At 32.0% G+C, this 25744-nt stretch overlaps 1 protein-coding gene and 2 non-coding genes across 3 annotated transcripts; 2 read left to right on the top strand and 1 right to left on the bottom strand.

Annotated features, from left to right (window-relative positions):
- The first annotated feature begins 5319 nt into the window (after positions 1-5319).
- On the top strand, positions 5320-5426 carry LOC131170742 (small nucleolar RNA R71). The gene has a single exon (XR_009141509.1). It is a non-coding gene; the product is annotated as a small nucleolar RNA R71 (small nucleolar RNA).
- Positions 5427-11643: 6217 nt separating this feature from the next.
- LOC110672003 (uncharacterized) lies at positions 11644-25266 on the bottom strand (the record flags this gene model as incomplete). The annotated part of the gene is given in 4 exon segments (XM_058129384.1): positions 11644-11891; positions 11894-12906; positions 13000-13277; positions 24904-25266. Coding segments are annotated over 4 exon segments (1902 nt in total), but the record flags the coding sequence as incomplete, so codon positions are not given.
- LOC131170951 (small nucleolar RNA R71) lies at positions 15066-15171 on the top strand. The gene has a single exon (XR_009141714.1). It is a non-coding gene; the product is annotated as a small nucleolar RNA R71 (small nucleolar RNA).
- Positions 25267-25744: the final 478 nt, after the last annotated feature.

Here is a 25744-nt window from a genome sequence, read left to right as displayed (position 1 = left end):
CCAAAAGTAGAAAAATAGAGCTATTAAAAATAAATCTAAATAATCAATCTAGCATTATTGCTTTTCCTTTGCCGATTGAATTAGTTAAGGATGAAAACCCTGGCTCCTGTTGAGCTGTTTGCTACTTTGGAGCTGGTGGCTACTGTGGAGCTAGTGGAGGCATTCCTAAGAAGTTCATAATTTATTTTAGCATAACTTCTAATTTTATCCTGTTTCTCCCTAGCCTCCAAGATAAGATTAAAAAGATGGTCATTGTGACCTTTCAAATTATCAATTCCTTCTTCTAATTTGCTATCCACAATATAGATGTCATCACTCAAACTATCCAAATAAGAGAATAAATTGTAACATTGAAAGGTTAAGGACCTGCAGAAAAAGGTCTAGTTGCAGACTCTGGCTGTGCAGCTACTAGTGGAACTAGCTGTGCAGAAAAAGTTTTAGGCTGTGCAGATGGATATGCAAGTTCAGTTATTGGCAAACTTATCCCAATCTTAGAGAGGAAATGAGCATAAAAAAAGAAAACTATCTATAATGACTAGAAGTGTATGCTTAGCTAGATCAAAGCCAAAATGTTTGGCTATAACAGTTATGAGACCACCTATAATAATATCACTTATAGGTTTGCTAGCAATGTGCAATACATGCTCACAGAAGAAGTAGCCATGACCTACTTTGACTTTATGAAATGCACATCAAAGGATGAAAAGGTCCGAGTTACCTACGGTGCTAGCACTAGTTCCTCTCCCTAGGATGGTGCTAGTAATTAACCTATGAACAAATTTAAGTGTTGGGTCTATCACTTGTGAAGCTTTAGATCTACCAGCATGAAAAGTTTTGTAAGGGTTGGTGATAGTTTTCCAATATAGAGCATCATGCCAAATTCCTTTATCTTATCTGTTGTGCCTTTATAAGGGACCCGAAACAAATCATTAACATCAAAGCCAATGAGTTCATGAAATGGATCAAGTGTTAACTCCCTATCCTGTCCCAAACACCTAAATCTCATTGTGGGCTTCTAATCTCCCTCATGCAATTTCAAGGTAGCAGAAAAAGAAGAATTAAATTCTAAACTAAGGGTGGGTAAACTAATTCTTATTTCTAGACAAATTTAATTCAACCCATTCCCTTAAGACAGGCAAAAACACTGTCAAACAACCTAATAGATTTAAGTACTTCCTCATAAATATATCTTGTAGCAATGATTTCTCTATCATGCAAGCACTTATAATTTGCCTTATGTATCTCATTAATAAGAGGCCAAGGTAGTTTAGGTGTTACTTTGCAAGTGCAAGGGGGTTAAAGATGATTTTTTCTTGCTTAAGGAGGGAGATTTCACATGTGCAGTGGCAGTGAAAGTGCTGAAGGCTTTTGATTTCATAGCAGCAGTCTTGGAGTTCTTTGGTGGAGGTTCAAAAGGTTGGGTTACAATTGGTGGGTCCTTTCATTTTGGGGCTGAGGGAGAAGAAGAAGTAAGGCAAATGCTTTTTGAGTGTCTTTTCCAATGATAAGTGGATCGGAAAGAGGTTGGTTATGGAGGAGGGAATTAAGGGCCAAGTAGTTATATGGAAAGGGGGGTAATCCATAGTGGAGAGCCGTGAGGAGAAAGAGGTAGTGGAGATGCCATGGGGGTTGCCAAAAGTTTGTAGGTAATGAGAAAGAAGAAAAGAAATGAAAAAGAGAAATGGTTTCGAAAAAAATATAGGAGAAAAAGTTGTCAAAAAATGGAGGAGATGGGTGTTGTGGGTGAGTGGCAACGTGAAAAAGGGAAAAAAAAAGTGGGTTAAGGTTGTTCAAAACAATTTGGCATGAAAGTGCACAGGATAGGCATGAGAGTGCACAGGTTGTGCACTACCCTGTGCATGTTTTAGCAAGAATAGACAATAAAGCAAAATGAAGCAGCATAAAGCTGCACAAGGTATGCACTAAGCTATGTAGATTTCTGCAAGAAAGAAATAAAAAGCTTAAATTGTAGCGTGAAGTTGCACAGGTTATGCAATAAGCTATGCATATTTCGGCATGAATCAAAATTTGTTAAAAAATAGTGTTACAAATCTTAAAATGCATGGAAATGTGATTTTTGGTGCTTAACACCAAGTTAAAATGAAAAATTTCAACTGAGAAACTCATGAATCATTAAGATTATTAAAAAAAAAGTACACAAATGCAATACAAATTCAGATTAAATGCATAAATAGGCATCATGATCAATAACTTTTGCATAAATAGCCCTGAGAACAGTACCATCTTAACCAAAACCTGTAAAGTTCAATTTTAACACATCAAAAGCTCTTAAGAGCCTATACAAATGCACTATAATGGGAAAAATATACCCACCAAGAAAAATAGAAATTCACTTAAGTACTATCAAAGAACAATGTACACTCATTCTCAATTTTCAATCAACTTCAACATAACAAAAATGAGTTGCACACACCAATTGATTACCAAATCTCAAAAATTGACCAATCACCATAAAATCAACATAAAAAACATGAATATGTAAGCTTAAGGCACCAAACCTCAACCAGTTAGTCAAAAATAAACAATTGATAACAAAAACCCCAAAATTACTGCACACAAGCTGAAAAATTTGCCACACAAGATATCAAAAAAAATCTACATAGAAGGAAATTAAGATAAATCAGCCTTGGGAGATTGAATAGTAAAAATAAGAAGTATGAAATAGTCCCTAATAGTGCAACATCTTCTTTCCATTTCATAATGCATCTATAAAAGATAAAAAAAAAATTAACAATATCAACAATTTGAGCTAGGGATAAACTAAAACAAAATAAAACTAATCAAAAGAAAATAAATTGAATTAAAAAGAATGGAAATAAAGCTAAGATAAAAGATTTAGGGTGCCTTCCAAAGGATCTAGTTTATGGTCATTAGCTTGACCCTTAACTCATTTTTACTAAGAAGAAGGTATGGGATTAAAGAGTTTGCAAAAGCAAGATACATACTAAATGATATGCTCTAGGGCATACTGCTAACACTTCTTAGGTACAACATGAACTGGACTCACCCAAGTGCTATAAAATATGAGGTAAATGATATTCGTATTTAGCAATTTCAAAATCTCCTTTTTCATAGCCTCTTTCATATTTGGATTCAATCTTCTTTGTGACTCTCTAGAGGCTTTATGATCATTTTCCAACAAAATTCTATGCACGCACACAGAAGGATGTATTCCTTTAATATCATCAATGGTATAGCCAATTATCCTTTTATGCTCTCTAAGAACTCTTAACAATATTTCAACTTCACAATCGCTAAATTTAGCACTAATAATCATAGGATATGTAGAATTTTGACCAAGAAAAGCATACCTGAGATTTGTTGGAAAAGGTTTTAACTCTACCCTTGGTGCTTCGCATTCTTTAAGAATTGGTGGTGAAGTAGCATCTTGCTTCAAATCTTCAATCTTCTCAACACTAGCCATAGGTAAAGGTGAATTTCCTTCCAAAATTTGAGCATATTCTATAGCTTCTTCAATTTCATCCCCTTTAGTGATGTTGTGGACTAAACAAGCTTCTAAGGGATCTTCAAGATGTTGTTTTTTGAACACCTCTTCAACCAACTCATCTATCACATCAACTCTCAAACATGAATTTGAATCATCTTTCTTTTTCATTGCTTGAAACAAATTGAACTCAACTTTTTCTTCCCCAACTTTCAATGTAAGCCTTCATCAATCACGGCTCCAACGGTAGCAAGAAAAGGTCTACCAAAAATAATAGGAATGTGTACATCCTCTTCTATTTCTAATACTACAAAATCCAATGGTATGAAAAACTTCCAAACTTTTAGTGGCACATTCTTAATCACCCCAACTGGAAATTTAATAGACTTATCTATTAACTGTATTGAAATTGTGGTAGGCTTCATTTCTCCAATCTTCATCTTCTCATAAATAGACAAAGGCATTAGACTAACACTGGCTCCAAGGTCACATAAAACTTTATCTATATTGACATCTCCAATGTGACATGGTATTAAAAAGATACCAAGATCTTTCAACTTGGGTGGAAGTTTATTTTGCAAGATAGCACTACTTTCTTTTGTAAGAGCTACTGTCTCAAATTCTTCCAACTTCTTCTTGTTAGACAAAATTTCGTTCAAAAACTTAGCATATGATGGTATTTATGCTAAGAAATCAGTGAAAGGAATAGTCACATGCAAAGACTTCAACACCTCCAAAAACTTTCTAAATTATTTATCTAACCTTGCTTTCTAAAATCGTTGTGGGAATGGTAAAGGTGGAATGTAAGCGTTGGATGCCATATATTTAGGTTCTTACTTTTCACTCTGCTTCTCTTTACTTTCATTTTCTTCCATTGAACTCTCTTTTTCAACTTCAACTTCAGCTTTTTTATTTTCCTCTCTATTTTTCTCTTCTTTAACTTTCTCCTCAGCCTTTTTGTCCCCACTCTCCATAATTTTTCCACTTCTCAATGTGATAGCCTTGTAATGCTCCCTTGAATTTTCTGGTTAACTAGGAAGCTTCCTAAATGCTTTACTATTTAAAGAGCTTGCCTGTTGAGTTATTTGATTTTCTAACATCTTGTTATGTGTTGCCATTTAATCCACTCTAGATGTTAGTTGAGAAATCATATCTTGCTGGCTTTAATGGCTTGCTAGCAAAGTCTCAATTATAGCTTCAAATCTAGCTATCTTGTCTGGTTATGCTTGTTATGGTAGAGGTTATTATGGTTATGGTGAAGCAAGTACATGTTGAGGTTTAGGAATTTAAGAAGGAGGCCCTCTATTTTGCTAAAAATTCTAATATTATTGATATGCATGAGGTTGTTAAAAATTCTAATGTTGTCCTTATCTACCTCCCTATGAAAAATTGGGGTGGTTTCCCCATGCTGGATCATAAGTAGGAGAAAATGGGTTACCACTTGGCCTTTGATTGTAGTTCCCCACATAATCCACTTGTTCACTTGAAAAGTTATGACCAAATGAAGCAAAATCAATGGCACAATTCACATTTGGAGCTCCAACATCTACTAAATTACTTGAACCTGCAATTGATGAATCTACTTTCATGCTTAGCTTGTCCATTTTCCTTGTCAAAGCATCAAAATTAGCTAATCATATTTATAGCATCAAGCTCAAACATATCATTTATTTTCTTTATCTCATTCCTCTCTCACAACTTCACTAGTAGTTGTTATAAGCAATTTTATCCAAGTATAAAAAGCTTCATCTTTAGATTTCTCCATAGGGTCACCTCCAGACGATGCATTAATTATACTACTAATAGCTGAAGAAACACCATTATAAAAGTTTTGAACAAGCATCCACTTAGGAATCCCATGGTGTGGACATCTCCTTTGCAAATCCTTATATCTCTCCTAGGCTTCATATAAGCTCTCATCATCTCTAGGTTTGAAAGAATTCAGCTCATTTCTCAGCTTAGCTGTCTTGCTTAGTGGAAAATATTGAGCTAAAAATGCTTGAGAAAGTTCATCCCATATTGTGATAGAACCTGGTAGCAAAGAATGTAGTCACTCTCTAGCTCGGTCTTTTAAAGAGAAAGGAAATAATCTGAGTTGAATTGCATTATCAGAAACTCCATTTATTTTCAACAAACTGCTGATCTCAAGAAAGTGTGCTAGATGCACATGTGGACTTTCACTTGGACTTCCCCAAATTATGATTGTTATACCATATGACAAAGTGCAGGCTTCAATTAAAAGTTATTAGCTTCTACTCTTGGTCTTGTGATACTAGGCATGAAATCCACAATGTTAGGATAGGCATGATCCTTCATAGAATGATTGTTGGCATTATTGTTATTGTTGGCCATTATGTCTTGTAGTTGCTCTTGCTCTTATTCTCTTTTTTGCTGTTGTTGAGCTCTAAGTTGTGCTTTTCTTCTTTTAGCTTCTGCTCTTAGTGCTTTGGCTTTCTTCTCTATTTCTGGATCAAAGAATAAACTAATTTCTTCACTTTTTGTTCTTCTCATAAAATAAAAGTATCTGAAAAACAAAATAACCAAATTCTCAAACTAAAATAATAAAAGAAATTAAAAATACCCAAATTAACCAAACAAATAATAGTTCAATATCAAATAAAAATCAAATCTTGGCAACGATGCCAAAAAATTGATATGTGGTATCTGCAAGTATACAAGCCATATCAAGTAATAAAGTGATAAGTCAAGTATCATTCTCACGAGGATTTGCGTTTGAATACCAAACTTTGAGTGCAGCGATTATTTAGGCTAATGATAAAGGAAGTAAAATATAAAGGCAAATAAACTAAATGAAATTGGTAAATCTATATAAAATAAGCAAATAGCAAGGGAAATAAATTCTTAATCTTGATGTAATTAAACTAAAATAATAATGAGTAATTAAAATCAAGGACTAATTAATAGTAAAAATAATTCTAGAGTTGAGTTTTATGCATAAATTAATTGGGATTTTTCTTGGTCAATTCAATTTTAAGGGAAAATAGAGATTGAAGGTGATTGATTCTAAGGTGCTTTGATATCTTTTTTAAGCAAATCAAAGAGTATTTCAAGAAAACTAAACCTACTTTCATATGATATTAGATTTACTTAAAACCCATTAAGTTTTGTAACCAATTAATGAATCCTCTTAAACCCCTAGTTTATTTCTAAATCTAGGTAATTTTAAGTTCTAATCCTTGATTATCTATCGATGATTTTCACATTTTGGTCCTTCAATCTAAGATTAAGATAATACCAAATGGGTACCAACATTAGACAAGTAAAATAGGCACACAAGGAAAAGAATCAAAACTCATATTTATATAAAATTTGAAAATAACCAGTCCAAATCCATAAAATAATTTAAAACATGGTTCCCAACTCTAAAATCTAGAGTTTCTACTCACTCATGATGATATTTACAAGTGAAAATGATGATGAAGAAGAAAGAAACATGAAAATGAGCTAAAAATAGAAAAACCCAAATGGAAGAACCCAAGATGTCAAGGTTTTGTAGCTCCAAACGTCTCAGCAACTACTTTCCCCCAGAGAAATCAATGATGTTTCCCTTCTTTCCTTGTCTTTCTTGTGTTTTTCTCTCTCTTTCTCCTTATGGTAAAAACTGGATAATGATGCTTTATATGGTCTCAAAAGCTGACCTAAAACAGGTATAAAAATGGGTAAAGACAAATGAATGGATGGGAGATGAGGTGTAAAAAATTCTAAGACAGCATGTGATTTCACATTCTAGAGTGTCTACTAACAAAGTTGTTTAACCCTAAGCAACATCTCAGGCAAGGGTCTAGGCGCTGCATTGCCTAGTGACATATGGTTAAGCAAGTTCTTATTTTTCAGTGAATTATTGCTATACATGAGCTTTAGCTTGACCTAAGTTGCACCTTAAGCATGTGACATGCCCTAAGCAAATCTTCAGCAACATCTCATGTAATTTTTGGAAAGATTGTTTTCCAAAATCCTAAAAATACTTGAATTCTGCCATGCTAAACTTGCGACATGCCTAATGTCATAGGCTAAGTGACATGACATGCCATAAGCAACTTTTCAAGAAATATCTTAAACAAATCTCCGCAAGCTTTGATGGTTGTTAATTCCACCAAAAATTAAATTAACTGAAATTGCCAGTTATGAAATATTTTCTACAATAAGTGGTAAATCCAGATCGAACCCTAGAGACTGAATTACTAAATTTCATGCACTTGTGTAATGGAAAAAGAAACAAAGGTTGGGGTGGTTTGTAACACTAAATCAGAAGAAATCAAAAATCATAAATTAAAAAACTAAAATTAAATATGAAACTCTCAAATTAAACAAACTTCAGTCCAAGCTAATTCGCATTCCAATGCATTGATTCGATCATAGACAAAAGAAATACAATAATCTCTTATTAAATACTTAACGTAGATTTACGAAACAATGAGGTAAAATCCCTAACTTCCCTATACTCATCAATTTGAGCCTAGCACTCTTATTGACTCTAATTATTAACTGAATTGGTATTAAGCAATCCTCATCAAATTAATAACTGCTTTAAGAAAAGGAAGTAGTTAAGCTGAACAACAATTTATAAAGCATAAATCATTTAATTCACCCTATTATTTCCTTAGGTTATTATCGAAAACTTGGATCATAATCAATAAAACCTAATTGCTACTTACGTTCAATCTTACACAACAATTACGGATTATGAAGATGAACTAGCAATTGATTAGATCAAACAATTAACAAATAGACCTTTTTAGCAAATCATTCAATAGATCAAAGAGAATGAAATCATAAAATAATAGATATTCAAAAAGACATAAATTAAATTAAGAACCTGGTCTCACAAATCATGCATAAGAACTAGAATCCCTTGAACTGAATTTAAAACTTAGCCACTCATGTTCATGGCTTACAAAAAATTGAAGAAAAATAAAGAAGAAATTCAAAAAGAGAATGGAGAATGAAGGTCTTCTATGGTGTTCGAAGGTCTGAATCCTGTGTGTTGAAGTTGCTACCCAAAGATGTCTTTATAATTGAAAACCTAATCCTGAAGATAAGAATCAAACTTGGAAAAGTTTTGAAATTCAAAAGACTGATTTTCTGCTCTGCAATCATGGCCGTTTCTCAGCCACTTTCCTTTCGAATCTGTCTCTGTCTTCTTCAGGAAAGTTATAGCCCTATTTCTTAGCTTTCCAATAGGTACTCATTTGCCCAAATCCAAGGTCTACCACCCAAGTTATGAGCTAAAAATCGAAACTAGTTCTGACAGATAGTCCAGACCATAATGACGACTTCATTGCCATTTTTGACAATTAAAACGGTCTTATTTCGCTTCCAGCCCTCCATAGAAGTTGTAGAGGCAGCTCTTAAGGTTCAATTGGGCTTGGGTTTGCTTTATTTGGACCTTCGGAGCTCCAGATATAAAATAATTCCTAAGACTGGTCATGGCACATCAAGCGTGGGCTTTTTTAATAGATCCATAACTCATTTTGACAGCCTTGGAGACTGATTTGGGCTTTGGTTCCTCTTTGTCAATTGTAGTGCTTTGACTTAGCTTTTCAATGGATTAAACGGCACTCAATTTGGAGACCCACAACTTTAGAAACACCTAAAAAATACAGCGAAGGTCAAATTAATGCAAATGCTGAAAATTTCTCCATTTAACACAAATATTCCAACAAATCTCTAAAAATAAGCCAAATTGATATGAAATGCCTAATTAACTGAATTAAACATAAAAATATACTAGAAACACTAAATGTGATGGGAGTAAAATTAATAAATTATGCACTTACCAAATTTCCCCACACTGATTCCATGCTTGTCCTCAAGCATGACTTAAACTCTCAATCAACTCCACTTAGAAGTTCACTTAACTTCACCCTATCACAACTTTCTCTAACAAAAGATTAAAAGTTTGAAAGAAGATGTAAGTAAGATAATAACCATCACAATAAGTTCCATCAACACCATATCAATATATCAACAATTCTCCAATACAAAACAAAATGCTTGAAATCAATTAAACTTACACAATTAAAGTTCCATAAAATTTTAAATCAATACACACCAAAACATAAGGCTAATTTATTAAGGCACAACAATTATAGCTCTTTACAAATCTTAGGGGAGATAGAAATGGCCTTTTTTTTTATTATTCAAAAATTTGAAATTGGTACTTCTCTATCGTCACAGTACCTTTTTTTTTATTTTAATCGTCACCTTCAGAAAAGTACCTTGCTCATATCCTAGCTAGCTTTTGGCCTGAGAGTCGACATGGCGTTCATGAAGACCCCTAGTTATTTTGCTTAACTAAAATAGCGGAGCAATTTTCAAGTTCAGCCTTTTATTTCTCCCAATTTATGCATCTACATATTATAAAGTGCCCTGATAGATTAAACAAAGTTCTGAAATATGCATGACACTAATTTAAAGCACACATAACTAATCATTTCACCATTAAATCAAGCCTAAATGATTTATGCAGGAAAAATAATTGCTCTATGGTATGAAAAAGAGGGAAAATCCATCATTAAAGTTACTATTACCTTGCCTAAAATCTCAAAAATTCAACCTAAAATAGAAAAGTCATTTCAAGGACAAAGCACTTCTCTCCGAGAGTTAATATAGAATCATGAATCATGCTTATGAGAATATATTTTATTTTATTTTAATTTAAATTTTATTTTATTTTAAAAATTGCAGCAATAAATTTCTCCTCCCTCACACTTAAAACTTACATTGTCCCCAATGTAAAGCCCAAATGCAAAAGAAAGAAAGAAAAAAAAATCCTATAAAATAAAATAAGATAAGGGAAAGAAAACAAATCTGATTGTGGCTAATAAGCCACCCATGTGTTGCCTACCAAGAAGCACTTTTGTTTATCATCGTTAGCTCGACATGGCAAAGCTCCTTAGTCCACATAAATTGGGTTACTCAATTTGAGCTCCTCCACTGAATGCTCCTGAAACCCCTCATAAAATGGCTCGAGTTTATGACCATTGACCTTGAACACTTTGTTAGTTCCTAAACTTTGAATTTCAACTGCACCATAAGAAAACACATTAGTAACAACAATAGGTCCAATCCAATGAGAACGCAACTTACCAGGCATCAGTTTTAATCTGGAATTATATAATAAAACTTTTTGTCCAACCATAAACTGCTTCCTTAGAATTAGTTTGTCATGAAATGCCTTGGTCTTTTCTTTATAGATCCTAGAATTCTCATAAGCCTCAAGTCGAGTTTCCTCTAATTCCTGCAATTGTAATTTTCTTTCCACACTAGTAGTGTCCAAATCCAAATTACAATATTTAACAGCCCAATAAGCCTTATGTTCTAACTCAACAGGAAGGTGACACAACTTACCAAATACTAATCTGTAGGGGGACATACCTATGGGTGTCTTATAAGCAGTCCTATAAGCCTACAAAGCATCATCAAGTCTAAGGCTCCAATCTTTTCTATTTGGCTTTACTATTTTTTCCAAAATAGACTTAATCTCTCTGTTAGACACCTCTACTTGCCCACTTGTTTGAGGATGATAAGCTGTAGATACTCTATGGAAAACACCATATCTCCACTATAATGCCTCAACAGATCTATTACAAAAATGCGTGCCCTGGTCACTGATCAAAGTTCTAGGAACTCCAAACCTGCTAAAAATGTTTGACTTGATAAAACTTATAATAGCTTTAGAATCATCAGTCCTGGTGGCTTTGGCTTCCACCCATTTCAAAACATAATCAACAGCAAGTAATATACAAACAAAGCCAAAAGAAAAAGGAAATGGGCCCGTAAAATCAATACCCCACACATCAAAAATCTCACAAACAAGTATTGGATTCTGAATCATCTCATTCCTATGGGTTAAACTTCCTGTACTTTGACATTGTTCACAATTTTTGCAAATCAAATATGAATCATGAAATATAGTGGGCCAATAAAAACCACAGTCTAATATTTTTCTACCTATTCTCTTGGGTCCAAAATGACCTCCACATGCATAGGCATGACAAAAAGTAAGAATAGATTGAATCTCATTATCAGGAACACATTTGATCTAAACAAAATTTCCACAAATACGGGTCATCCCACACATAATACTTAGCCTCACTTTTCAATTTCTCTTTCTTAGCTCTACTCAAATCAAAAGGCACAATCTTAGTAACCAAATAATTCACCAAATCAGCATACCAAGAGATCTTACCTTGCAATTTAAATAACTGCTCATCAGGAAAAAGTTCCTGCAAAGGAACTGGCTCTTCTTGTGTCACTAACCTGCTCAAATGATCAGCTACCAGGTTCTCAGCTTCTTTCTTATCTTTGATTTGAAGATCAAATTCTTGCTTCAGAAGGATCCATCTAATCAACCTTGGTTTTGCTTCCTTCTTTGCTAAGAGATATTTCAACGCTGCATGATAAAAAAAACAATTATTTTAAAACCAAGCAAATATGATCGAAGTTTATCTAAAGTAAAAACTATAGCCAAAAACTCTTTTTCGGTCGTAGAACAATTACGCTGAGCTGAATTGAGTGTTCTAGATGCATAATAAATCACATGAAAGAGCTTCCTAACACGCTGCCCTAAAACTGGTCCCACTGCATAATTACTCGCATCACACATAATTTCAAACGGTATAGTCCAATCAGGAGCCTAAACAATAGGGGGTGATATCAATGCAGATTTCAACTTGTCAAAAGCCTCTTTGCACTCATCACTAAACTCAAAAGAAAAATCTTTTTGCAAGTGTCTAGACAAAGGCAATGCTATCTTAGAGAAGTCCTTAATGAACCTACGATAGAAATCTGCATGACCAAGAAAAGAGTGTACTTCCCTCACAGTTGTGGGGTAGGGTAAGTTCACAATTAAATCTATTTTAGACTTATCCACCTCAATCCTATTAAAGACAACATGACCCAAAATAATCCCCTGTTCCACCATAAAATGACACTTCTCATAATTCAAAACAAGATTTTTCTCAATGCATCTTTCAAGAACATAAGTCAAATGATGTAAACATGCATCAAATGAATCACCATACACAGTAAAGTCATCCATGAACACCTCAATGCAATTATTAATATAATCTAAAAATATGCTCATCATGCATCTCTGAAATGTGGCAGGTGCATTACAAAGCCCGAAGGGCATCCTTCTAAAAGCAAAAGTTCCAAAAGGGCAAGTGAAGGTAGTTTTCTCTTGATCCTCTGGTGCAATCACAATTTGATTATATCCAGAAAAGCCATCAAGAAAGCAGAAATAAGACTTACCTGCTAACCCCTCAAGCATATGATCAATGAATGGCAGTGGGAAGTGGTCCTTCCTTGTTGTTGAATTCAGCTTGCGGTAGTCTATGCACATTCGCCATCCACTCTGAATCCTTGTTGGAACAAGCTCATTATCTTGATTTGCTACCACAGTGACTCCTGATTTTTTTGGCACTAATTGGACTGGACTTACCCATTTACTATCTGAAATTGGGTAAATAACTCCTGCATCCAGTAGCTTTAAAATCTCCTTCTTCACAACCTCCATCATCTGTGGGTTCAACCTCCTTTGAGCTTCTCTACTTGGTTTAGCATCATCTTCTAGTAAAATCCTGTGCATGCACACTGATGGACTTATACCTTTGATGTCAGCTATTGTCCATCCAATTGCTTTCTTGTGTACCCTTAGAACCCTAGTTAATCTTTCTTCTTGAATCTTTGTTAAATTACTTGAAATGATAATTGGAAGTGTTTCATTGTCTCCCAAGTAAACATACTTCAAATGCTCAAGTAAAGGCTTGAGTTCAAGAACCGACGCCTGCACAACAGAAGGTAATAATTTTGTGTGAGATGTAGGTAAGTCAATCTTTGATACTTCATACCTTTTTAGAACAGGAGGTAATGATTGCAATGCCATTACTGCATCTTAAACCTCTACACTTAATGGTTGATTGGTACTGATTTCTTGAATTCCATGACTAATCACAACTTCTAACTTATCCTCCATGCTTAACTCAAAAACATCCTGCACAAATGTATCAACAACATCAATAGAAAAAACAGAATGATCATCGGCAGGATACTTCATGGCATCAAAGATATTAAATTTGACAGTCTCTCCATCAAACTCCATAGTTAAGGTACCATCGTCCACATTAATTTTTGTCTTGGCATTTTTTAGGAAAGATCTTCCAAACAAAATCAAAGCTAACGTTGATGTGAGAACACTATCCTCCATATCCAGAATGTAAAAATCTGCAGGAAAAATCAATTCTCCAACCTTTACCAACACATCCTCAATTACTTCCAATGGGTAAGCATTAGAATGATCAACTAACTAAATAATAACACTGGTTTCTTTCAAAGGACCCAAATTCAAAGTTTGAAAAACTGAATATGACATAACATTAATAGATGCTCCTAAATCTTCCATTGCACGTTCAAATTTAGAATCACCTATTCTGTAAGAAATAGAAAATGAACCTGGATCCTTACACTTAGGGGGTAATTTTCACTGAATTAATGTCAACACATTTTCCCCTGCACTAATCTTCTCATTATTCCTCAACTTGTGCTTTGTAGTGCATAACTCCTTAAGGAATTTAGCATACCTAGGAACTTGTTTGATCGCATCAAGTAAAGGTATATTAACCTTTAACTTCCTGAAAGTCTCCAAAATTTCTTTCTCTTGTTCTTCTTTCTTATTTTTAGCCAACCTGCAGGGGAATGGAGGAAGAACAGAATTATTAACCTTACTCAGTTTAGGTTCAATATTTACCTCAACTTCAGGAACTTTAGACTCTTTTGCTCCTTGCTTCTTATTTTTCATTGACTCATGTGGAGTTTGGTTATCAACTCTTTCCCACTCCGTAACAGTATAGCACTTGCATTTTCTCTGGGATTCATGACTCTTTGTGATGGAAGCTTTCTAGAACCTTGGGCTTCCAGCTTACTCACAGATGAAGCTAATTGACCAATATGCCTCTCTATGTTTTGAATGCTATTTATGGTCTCCTGTTGAAACTATTGTGTATTGTTAGCCAAATCCTTAACAATTTCATCAAGTAACATATCTTGATTTAAGGGAGGCGAAGGTGGTTTATTCACTTATCTCTGCTGCTGATATCGGTTTTGCACCGGTTGATTCTCATTACTCAAATTAGGATGATCTCGCCATCTTGGATTATAAGTATTAGAAAAGGGATCATAACTGTGTTGTGGCTGTCCATAATTTCCTACTACATTAGCATGTTACATTGATTCATCCTCTTGTAATGCAGGACACATGTCAGTAGCATGACCTGAACCGGAACAAATTCCACATACCTTAACCGTTTGCATGTTCCTTACAGTCAATTGCCTCACCAAAGAAGTTAAATCAGAAATCTGTTTCTCAAGGTTAGATGTACTTACCTCATTAATCTTCTTAGGTGTGTGATCCATTCTCATTCCAAACTGTTGAGAGTTTGCTGCCATGTTAGCAATCAGCCTCCTTACTTCATCTGGTGTCTTGTCAACCAAAGCTCCACCACTAGCAGCATCTATCATACTGTGGTCCATTGGTAGAAGTCCCTCATTGAAATACTAAATCAAAAGCTACTCACTTATTTGATGATGGGACAGCTTACACACAGCTTCTTAAATCGCTCCCAATACTCATACAAACTCTCTCCATTGTACTGCCGGATGCCACAAATTTCTTTTCTTATGTTGGTAGCACGGGAAGTAGGAAAATACTTCACCAAAAATATCTGTTTCATCTCATTCCATGAGTTGGGATCTAGAAGGAAGGTAATACAACCAATCCTTAGTTGTGCCTTCCAGTGAGAAAGGAAAAGCTCGAAGCTTAATCTGGTCCTCGGAAACTCCTTGAGGTTTCATGCTGGAACACACAACATGAAATTCCTTCAAATGCTTATGTGGATCCTCACCTGCAAGACCATGAAATTTAGGCAACAAATGGATTAGTCCTGATTTTAACTCAAAAGTAACATTTAAAGCAAGGTATTGAATACACAAAGGTGTTGGTTTAGATCAGAAGCAGCCAACTCTTTCAAAGTTCTAGCAGTCATGATTTCATTTTCTGAATCTAAATTCGAATCTGAACTTAATTCCCTTGGAGATTGGACTCCTTCAGATGTACTTGGAATCTGTCTAGCTTGCTTAGCTAATTTTCTCAACTGTTTAGCTATTTTTTCTACTTCTGGATCAAAGATCAACTCACAAGATTGAGAAGTTCTTGTCATAAACAAAAAAAATAAAACTAAAAATAGAAAAATGCCTCAAAACCCTAGAAGACGATCGAATTTGGCCTCAGGAGGGTTGGGCCAAAGAATCCTTTCGATTGATTGGTCTTAATCAGAACGTCGTTTCCTTCAAAAAAAGTATGGGCCGCCCTCCTAATTCAACCAAAAATCTGTCGATGAATAGTAACACCGTAATTTTTTTCAAAAACCTGAAAATAGCAACACTTCACAAACAAAATTAATAATAAAATATCATAACACTAAAAACACAAAATCCAATAAACTTTAGTCCCCCGGCAACGGCGCCAAAATTCTTAATGGTTGTCGATTCCACCAGAAATTAAATTAACTAAAATTACTAGTTATGAAATATTTTCTGCACTAAGTGATAAATTCAGGTCGAACCCTAGAGACTGAATTACTAAATTTCTTACACTTGTGTAATGGCAAAAGAAACAAAGGTTGGGGGGGGGAGGGGGGGGGGGTTGTAACACTAAATCAGAAGAAATCATAAATTAAAGAACTAAAATTAAATATGAAACTCTCAAATTAAACAAACTTCAGTACAAGGTGATTCACATTCCAATGCATTGATTCGATCATAGACAAAAGAAATACAATTATCTCTTACTGAATACTTAACATAGATTTACCAAATAGCGAGGTAAAATCCCTAACTTCCCTATACTCATCAATTCGAGCCCAGCACTCTTATTGACTCTAATTATTAACTGAATTGGTATTAAGCAATCCTCATCAAATTAATAACTACTTTAAGAAAAGGAAGTAGTTAAGCTGAACAATAATTTATAAAGCATAAATCATTTAATTCACCCTATTATTTCCTTAGGTTATTATCGAAAACTTGGATCATAATCAATAAAACCTAATTGCTACTCACGTTCAATCTTACACAACAATTATAGATTATGAAGATGAACTAGCAATTGATGACATCAAACAATTAACTAATAGGCCTTTTTAGCAAATCATTCAACAGATCAAAGACAATGAAATTAGAAAACAATAGATATTCAAAAAGACATAAATTAAATTAAGAACCTGATTTCACAAATCACGCATAAGAACTAGAATCCCTTGAACTAAATTTTGAACATAGCCACTCATGTTCATGGCTTACAGAAAATTAAAGAAAAATACAGAAGAAATCTAAAAAGAGAATGGAGAATGAAGGTCTTCTATGGTGTTCGAAGGTCTGAATCCTGTGTGTCAAAGCTGCTGCCCAAAGATATCTTTATAATTGAAAACCTAATCCCAAAGATAAGAACCAAACTTGGAAAAGTTTTGAAATTCAAAAGATAGATTTTCTGCTTTGCAATCACGACCATTTTTCAGCCACTTCCCTTTCGAATCTGTCTCTGCCTTCTTCAGGAAAGTTGTAGCCCTATTTCTTAGCTTTCCAACGGTACTCATTTGCCCAAATCCGAGGTCTACAGCCCAAGTTATGGGCTAAAAACCAAAATTGGTTCTGACAGATGGTCCAGCCCATAATGACAACTTCATTGTTGTTTTTGACAATTAAAACGGCCTTATTTCACTTTCAGCCCCTCATAGAAGTTGTAGAGGCATCTCCTAAGGTTCAATTGGGCTTGGGTTTGCTTTATTTGGACCTCCGGAGCTCCAGATATAAAATAATTCCCAAGACTGGTCGTGGCATATCAAATGTGGGCTTTTATAATTGATCCATAGCTCATTTTCATAATCTTGGAGACTAATATGGGCTTTGGTTCCTCTTTGTCAATTGTAGTGCTCTGACTTAGCTTTTCAATGAATTAAATAGCACTCAATTTGGAGACCCACAACTTTAGAAACACCTAAAAAATACAGCGAAGGTCAAATTAATGCAAATGCTAAAAATTTCTCCATTTAACACAATTATTCCAACAACTCTCTAAAAATATGCCTAATTGATATGAAATGCCTAATCAACTAAATTAAACATAAAAATATACTAGAAACACTAAATGTGATGGGAGTAAAATTAATAAATTATGCATTTATCAAGCTTGGATTTCAAAACTTAATTTCTTCAACTTTTTTTTTTCTTTCATTCTTCAAGCTTCTAAATTTCTCTAAGTCATCTCTTAATGTATCATTGACCTTCAATTTATCACAATAACCTATTAAAAATGCCAAAATTATAAAAATCAAATATCAAGTAACTAAAATTAATAATCTAGCTAAAATAAAGACTAAAGGCATAAAAACACTAAAATCATAAGGGCAAAATAGATGCAAAACTATCCTAAAATGCCTATATAAAATGACCGTAATAGAACTCTAATTTCAACTTTTCTTCTCTTAGCTTCTACTTTTAAATCCTTAGCTGTCTTTTCAATCTCAAGATTAAAATTAAATCAATCTCTTCACTTCTTGATCTTCTCATATAAAAGATAAGTACTTAAAAAACCAAAATAAATAAAATCTCAAAGTAAAATTATAAAGAAAAATCAAAAATTAAAAATAAAATGCCCAAATTAACCAAACAATCAATCGTCTAATATCAAACAAAAATCAAATCCTTGGCAACGGCACCAAAAACTTAATTGGTACTTTCTGCCAGTATACAGATCATTCAAGTAGTAAAGAATAGATATCATTTCCACAGACACTTGATGTTTAAGTACCAAACTATAAATGTTGCTATTATTTGGGCTATCAATAAGGTGTATCAAAATTAAAGGAAGTAAATGCAGTAATTTAATTGAATAATAAAGAAATAAGCAATGAGACAACCAGTTAAATCTCTAAACAAGATGTAAAATCATTAAATTAACAATAGGTATTTAAAAACTAAAATTAATTAATGGCAAAGGTGATTCCAGAGTTGGGGCTCATGAAGTAAATTTTGTTGGGATTTGGATAGGTAGAACAAATTTTACGGGAAATACAAGTTTGAAGGAAGTTAATTCTAATTTTCTTTAATTTCTCTTTCAAGCAAACTAAAGAGTGTTTTAAAGAAAACTAAACCCCATTCTCATGCGATGTTTAATTTCCCAAAACCCCTTTAAGTACTTTAATCAACTATAAAATTTCTCTTAACCTACTAGTTTATCTCTAACACTAGGTGATTAAATTCATTATCTTGATTATCTACCAAAGATTTTCACGTCTCAATCTTTCAATCCAAGATTAAGAATAAAACTCAAAAGGTATCAGTAATGGGCATGTAAATAAAGCATATAAGATATGAATCAAAACTTATATATATCAAAATCTAGTGAAAACCAATCTAAATCCACAAAATAGAACTCAAATCATTACACCCAACTCTAAAATCTAAGAAATCTACTCACTCATAGTTGTCTTCACAAGAAGAAAATATGAAATAAAGTAACTAGACATGAAAATAGACTAAAAATAAAGAAAACTTAGAAAAAAAGGATCCAAATCTCTGAGAAATAGTAGCCTGAAGTCACTTATAGAGGTGGGTCTTTCTCCAAAAATGGCATTTATGCCTTCTCTCTCCAAAAAAGACTTTTATCTCTCTTGCTTCTTGTGGAAAAGAAGAGAAAATGATGAATTTATATGTGTTAGAATTTTGCCCTAAAAAACTAGTAGTGAGAAAAGACAAAAAGTGTACAATAAGTGGTGAGGTGTAAAAAGTGATTGGCATTTTTCGTAAGTATACGGATCATTCAAGTAGTAAATAAAAGATATCGTTCCCACAGGGATTTGATGTTTGAGTACCAAACTATAAATGTTGCGATTATTTGGGCTATTAATAAGGTGAATCAAAATTAAAGAAAGTAAATGCAGCAATTTAATTGAAATATAAAAAATAAGTAATAAGACAAGCAATTAAATCTCTAAACAAGATGTAAAATCACTAAATTAACAAGTATGTTAAAAATAGAATTAATTATTTGTAAAGGTGATTCTAAAGTTGGGGCTCATAAAGTGAATTTTATTGGGATTTGGATAGGTAGAACAAATTTTAAAGGAAATACAAGTTTGAAGGAAGTTGATTTCAATTTTCTTTAATTTCTCTTTCAAGCAAACTAAAGATTATTTTAAAGGAAACTAAACCCCATTATCATTCGATTTTAATTACCCAAAACCCTTTAAGCACTTTAATCAACTATAAAATTCCTCTTAACTCACTAGTTTATCACTAACACTAGGTGATTAAGTTCATTGTCTTGATTATCTATCAAAGATTTTCACCTCTCGATCCTTTAATCCAAGATTAAGAATAAAACCCAAAGGTTACCAATAATGGGCATGCAAATAAAGCACATAAGATATGAATTAAAACCTGTGTATATATATATATATATCAAGATCTGGTTAAAACTAGTCCAAATTCACAACCAGTCCAAATCCACAAAATAGAACTCAAATCATTACACCCAACTATAAAATCTAAGAAATCTACTCACTCGTAGTTGTCTTTACAAGAAGAATATATGAAATAAAGTAAATACACATGAAAATAGATTAAAAAATAAAGAAAACCCAAAACAAGAGGATCCAAATATCTGAGAAATAGCAGCTTAGACATCAATTTTAGAGGTGAGACTTTCTCCAAAAATGGCGTTTCTGCCTTCTCTCTCCAAGAAGAACTTTTCTCTCACTTACTTATTGAAAAGAAGAGAAAATGATGAATTTACATGTGTTCGAATTTCGCCCTCAAAATCTAGTAGTGAGGAAAGACAAAAAGCATACAATAGGTGGTGAAGTGTAAAAGGTGATCTAAGACAACTTAAAAATGAGCTAGGAACAAATTTCAGTATTGGTGTTCAACATGCCCCATATTGGGTGAGAGATGAAGAAAACTCAGGCAACTTAAGAAGTCACATCGGACATGGGACTTCTTAAGAAAATTGCTGTCCAAATTAACATTTCTACTTCTGGTGCCGGGTGAAGTGACATGCCCCATGGGACTTCTTAAGGAATTACTATCTGCTTAAATTTTTTCCTTTGCTGAACTTGAGAAGCAAAATTCCCCTTAAGACTTTGCATGAAAATCTCGACCACTTTTTAAGTAATTTTTCTTCAATTCCTTCACCACTTTAAGTCTTCAAGTAACATCAAATCATTTTCAATTGTACCTTTTGATCTTCAAATCACCATGAAACCTATTAAAAACATGAAAATTCTAGAGAAAATGAAATATAAAATACTAAAATTAGAAATTTAACTAAATTAAATACTAAATGCTATAAAATACTAAATTTAAATGGCAAAATGGACATAAAATGATCCTAAAAATACATATATGATCCTAAAAATACATATATAAAATATGTATATCATAGGAAACTTCATCACCATTTGATTGGCTAATTTTTATTAGTCATTCCTCAACTTTTGAAGTTGTTATACTTTTGTCCTCCATCTTTAGTTTTGTATCATAAAATCCTATAACTTTGGAATTTGTTACACTTTAGTTCCTCAACTTTTGAAGTTGTTACACTTTCATCCTTCATCTTCAACTTGTTACCATAAAATCTCTCAACTTTAAAATTTATTATACTTTAGTACCTCATGATAGAAACTCCTCATATCTCCAGCGAACCTTATATGCTACAGTGCCACAGTGTAAAATAAAATGAAATTAAAAGAAAAATTTACATGTGAAATTTATATCACCCTATCTCCTCACTCTCTTTATCATTTCACGCACTCTTCCTCTCTCTACTCTTTATCTAATTCTCTTCGTGCTCTCTCTTATCACTCTCACTCTCTATCCACTATCTTGATGAAAACAAAATGTAAATCACTATCTACTCCCCCTCTTTTAAAACCGAAAAGAAAAATCCCGAAAATTACTTTTTAGATTTCCTTTTCTAGTTGATTATTTATTTGTTTGTTAGTCCTCCAACATGGTTTCCTTTAAATTTTTTGCAAACAATATCCAATTTGAAAAGTTAAGGGATTTTAGTTTAACAAATTCTAAAATTGAGGAATTTTAGTGTAACAAATTCTAAAATGAGGGATTTTATGGTAATAAACTGAAGATGGAGGATAAAAGTGTAATAATTTCAAAAGTTGAGGGACTGAAGTATAACAATTCCACAGTTAAGGGATTTTATAATAGCAAACTAGAGGTGAAGGCCAAAAGTGTAACAACTTTAAAAGTTGAGAGGTAGCTGATAAAAATTAGCTCGTTAAACTTGGACAAATTCATCAACTCTAGGTCAATATAACGGTATCAAAATGCAAAGGTATAATTAAAGAATGATAATATATTATTGCATGATAAGGACATCTGTCCATATAATGTCGTATGATTATGGACTTTTTTCCATGTAATGGGCATATAAGATGACAACGAAAAGAATTTTAAATTCTAATTGTTTGCTTTTAAAAGGACGTGTCCCTTCGCTTTAGACTAACATGTCCATCTTTGTTCACATTGGTTGAATTAAAAATTCAACAATTAAAACCATTGTCTCAAACGTTCTATTTAGTGAATGTTATTTTACAGTTATTTTTTCTTTATAAATAGGAAGTACAATCCCAATTATAAATAAGATTTTTGCAATCAATGCAACTTAGTGTTTTTCTTTTTTCTTTTAGTATTTATTGGGTTGAGTTCTTGTTGATAGGAGAAATCAAAGAGTGCAATTTTGATTTCTTATTAGGCATTGTATGCTGAGGATAGATTTTCCATTCAACCTTTGCACCTAGAGGGAAAATTACTATCGTAAAGATAGTTTCATGGAAACTCCTTGCCTAAGTTCAATTCTCCATTTATTATTCTTTCATCCTTTCTTTTATTTTCTTCATATTTTCCTATTATTATACAACAAGATTCTTTTAAAATACATAAATAACTAGAGATTTTGTTCGCTCGTTGCGCAGAGTATTTATTATATTATTTTAATAACATAATTTAATATTTATTTTTTATATTTTATATTTTCAAAATCATACTATAAAACTTTATTAATGATAAAATTCTTAATTAGTATAATTTTATTTCAAGTGGTAATAAATAATTTTTTAAAATCTCACCTTATATTACTTTATTTTAATATATATATATATATATATATATATATATATATATATATATATATATATATATATATATATAATTTATTTTTAAATTTTTTAAATAAGTTGATCAATAAATTATTCTTTATACCATACCAATAAAAAAAATAAACTAAATAAAAAAAATACATATACCATGTGGCAATTTAGTGTCATTAAAATTTTTAGATTTTAAATATAAGAAACGTTTTTAATGATAAATGTTTAAATTTTATAAAGAATATATACTAATATAATTTTTTAAGAAATAAAAATAAATTTAAATTTATTATGACTTATGGCAAAATTTAGAGATTTTAAAATAATTTACCAATTTTTTAATTCAATTGAAAATTTAATTAAAAAATGATTGATTTCAAATATATATAATATAATAAATACAGTTTTATAATGCTCAAAATTATAAAGATAAGAATTTTAAAATTAATAGATAGTGTTTGGTATAAATAAATTCTATAAAATTTTCTGAAATTCATTTGTAAATTTAAAATTTTAGTATTTGATTTAATTAAAAATTCATTTAAAATTCGCAATAATCAATTCCATAGAATTTATTATATCTAAATCAAATTTCATCAAAATTGATAGAATTTATAAATGAATTTCAAACTTAAAATTATATATATTTTAAGTGACAAAATTATTCTCTTATTATATATCATTTTATTTTACTTTATTTATTCCAAACACAAAATTCATTTCATTTGAAATGAATTCTATATTGAATATAAAATATATCAAACAAAGAAATTCATTCATAAATGAATTTTATCATAGAATTCATTTATAAAATCAAATGAATTTTACCATAAAATTGAACCAAACAAATTCTTAATAAATTTTAATTTTTATATTTTATTACTGTATTTCGTTTGTTTTTGCTTTTGTTTTCATTTTTCACTTGCTTTGTTTGAACTGCTGCTTTGTTTTGCTAAGGTCTTGAATTTTTTTATTTTTTATTTTTTTATTTTTTATTTTTTTATTTTTTAAATTTTTTTATTATTTTTTTTATCTCCTGCTTTTTTATCTCTCTGGTTTCAGCGTACAGGGGATGCTATTTCTGGGCTCAAGCTTACGGCATATTGTTCTTCTTCACTCTTTCAATCAATTTTAGCTAATTAAAAAAAAAAAAAGTATTATATACTTTTGAAAGTAAAATTAGAGGACTAATTTGACTTTTAAGCTTATTAGAAAGGTCCTTTCTAATAAGATAAATATCCCTTCCACTCGTGGTTCATTTCATTTAAATCAAATTCATACATCAAAAAAATAATAATAATAATAATTTCATGCCTTTCTTTTTAATAAATTTAAAAATCAAGAAAAATATTTCTTTCTGATTCCTTGCTCATTTCATTTAAATTAATTTTCCTAAGCTGAGAGCATACATAAAAAATTAAGAAAATATATATGTATTTGCCCTAACCTTAGGAAAATTGATTTAAACGAAATGAACCACAAGTGAATTAAAAAGGAATATCTTTCTTAATTTTTAAGCTTATTAGAAAGGAAAGACATGAAATTATTATTTTTAATGTGTGCATTGAGCTTAGTAAAATTGATTTAAATGAAATAAACTATAATTGAATTAAGAAGGGTTATTTTTCTTAATTTTTAAGCTTATCAGAAAGAAAAGGTGTAAAATGACTTTTTTTTTTTAAATGTATGCGCTAGGCTTAGGAAAATTAATTTAAATGAAATCAATAACAATTGAATTAAAATGAAATATTTTCTTAATTTTTAAGCTTAACAGAAAGAAAAGGCATTAAATGATTTTTTTTTTATGTATACACTCAACTTAGGAAAATTGATTTGAATGAAATAAAAATTGAAAAGGAATATTTTTCTTAATTGTTAAGTTTTTTTATAAGCAAAATTATTTTATTAATATTAAAATTAAAATTCAAGAAAAATTTAGTAAATGTATTGGACTAAGCTGCGGAACATGACATGCTAAGTGAAAAGGATTGAGGAAACTAGATTGAGACCAAACTAGCACAAAGCTGTCAGATACAAGAGCAGATCAAGCACAAAACAGCAACAAACAAACAAAAGGAACCAGACCAAGAACACAGAAACACAAGGAAGACGCCAAAGTCCAGTAACTTCAAAAAGAAAGTGTCACCAGCGAATAGTAACTTCAAAAAGAAAGTGTCACCACCAAATACCAACACGCGAATCCATATAACCAAATGATACGAACTGAACCCAAAGAACACTTCGCAGAGCACCCTCCAGAGACAAAATCATCAAAAGTCGCAGACCAAAGAGTTCCTTGCAACTAGAGCAACAAGGGCTTGAGGATCGACATGGAATAGGCTTACTGTTGCTGCAAACATAGCGTTGATTGTCACCGCACCCATAATTAGTTGAACAAAATTCAGCAGTAAAAGATACCCTTTTATTAACCACCAAATCATTTTTTGATGATCTATGTCTTGTAGAAGCAAATTCCCATCTCCCATGTAAATCTAACGAGAAGCATAAATTAAGTCCACCAACAAGTCTGCAACAATGGGCATAGTTTTCCACCATTCTTGTCCACAAATCATTTAGGTTCATGTAAGTTCTCATACTTCAAGAAAATACGATGATTAACAAACTGACCTCAAATAGGCACCTAGCAGAAAAGGTTATACAAACCAATGGCACTAGTTTTTGGCAAGTAAATGGGCCGTATCAAGTAGTAAAGTAAAGATATCATCAAACAAGAATTTATGTTTGAATATCAAACTATGAATGAGGAGATTATTTAGGCTAATGATAATGTAAATAAACTCAGCAAATTAATAAATCTAAGCAAAATAGACGACTAATAAAGCAAATAAATTTTCAAACTAAATAAAATTAAACTGAAATAATAATGAGTAATCAAAATCAAAAATTAGTTAATGGTAAAAATGATTCCAGAGTTGGGGTTTATACATAAATTAATTGGGATTTATATATCTTGGTTCATCCAATTTAAAAAAAAAAAAGAGTTTGAAAGTGATTGATTCTAAAATCCTTTAAT

The sequence above is a fragment of the Hevea brasiliensis genome, chromosome 11 (assembly GCF_030052815.1).
Source record: "Hevea brasiliensis isolate MT/VB/25A 57/8 chromosome 11, ASM3005281v1, whole genome shotgun sequence".
Taxonomy (NCBI): domain Eukaryota; kingdom Viridiplantae; phylum Streptophyta; class Magnoliopsida; order Malpighiales; family Euphorbiaceae; genus Hevea; species Hevea brasiliensis.
Note: the sequence above shows the minus strand (reverse complement) of the source record. Positions and strands in the feature narration are given on the sequence as shown.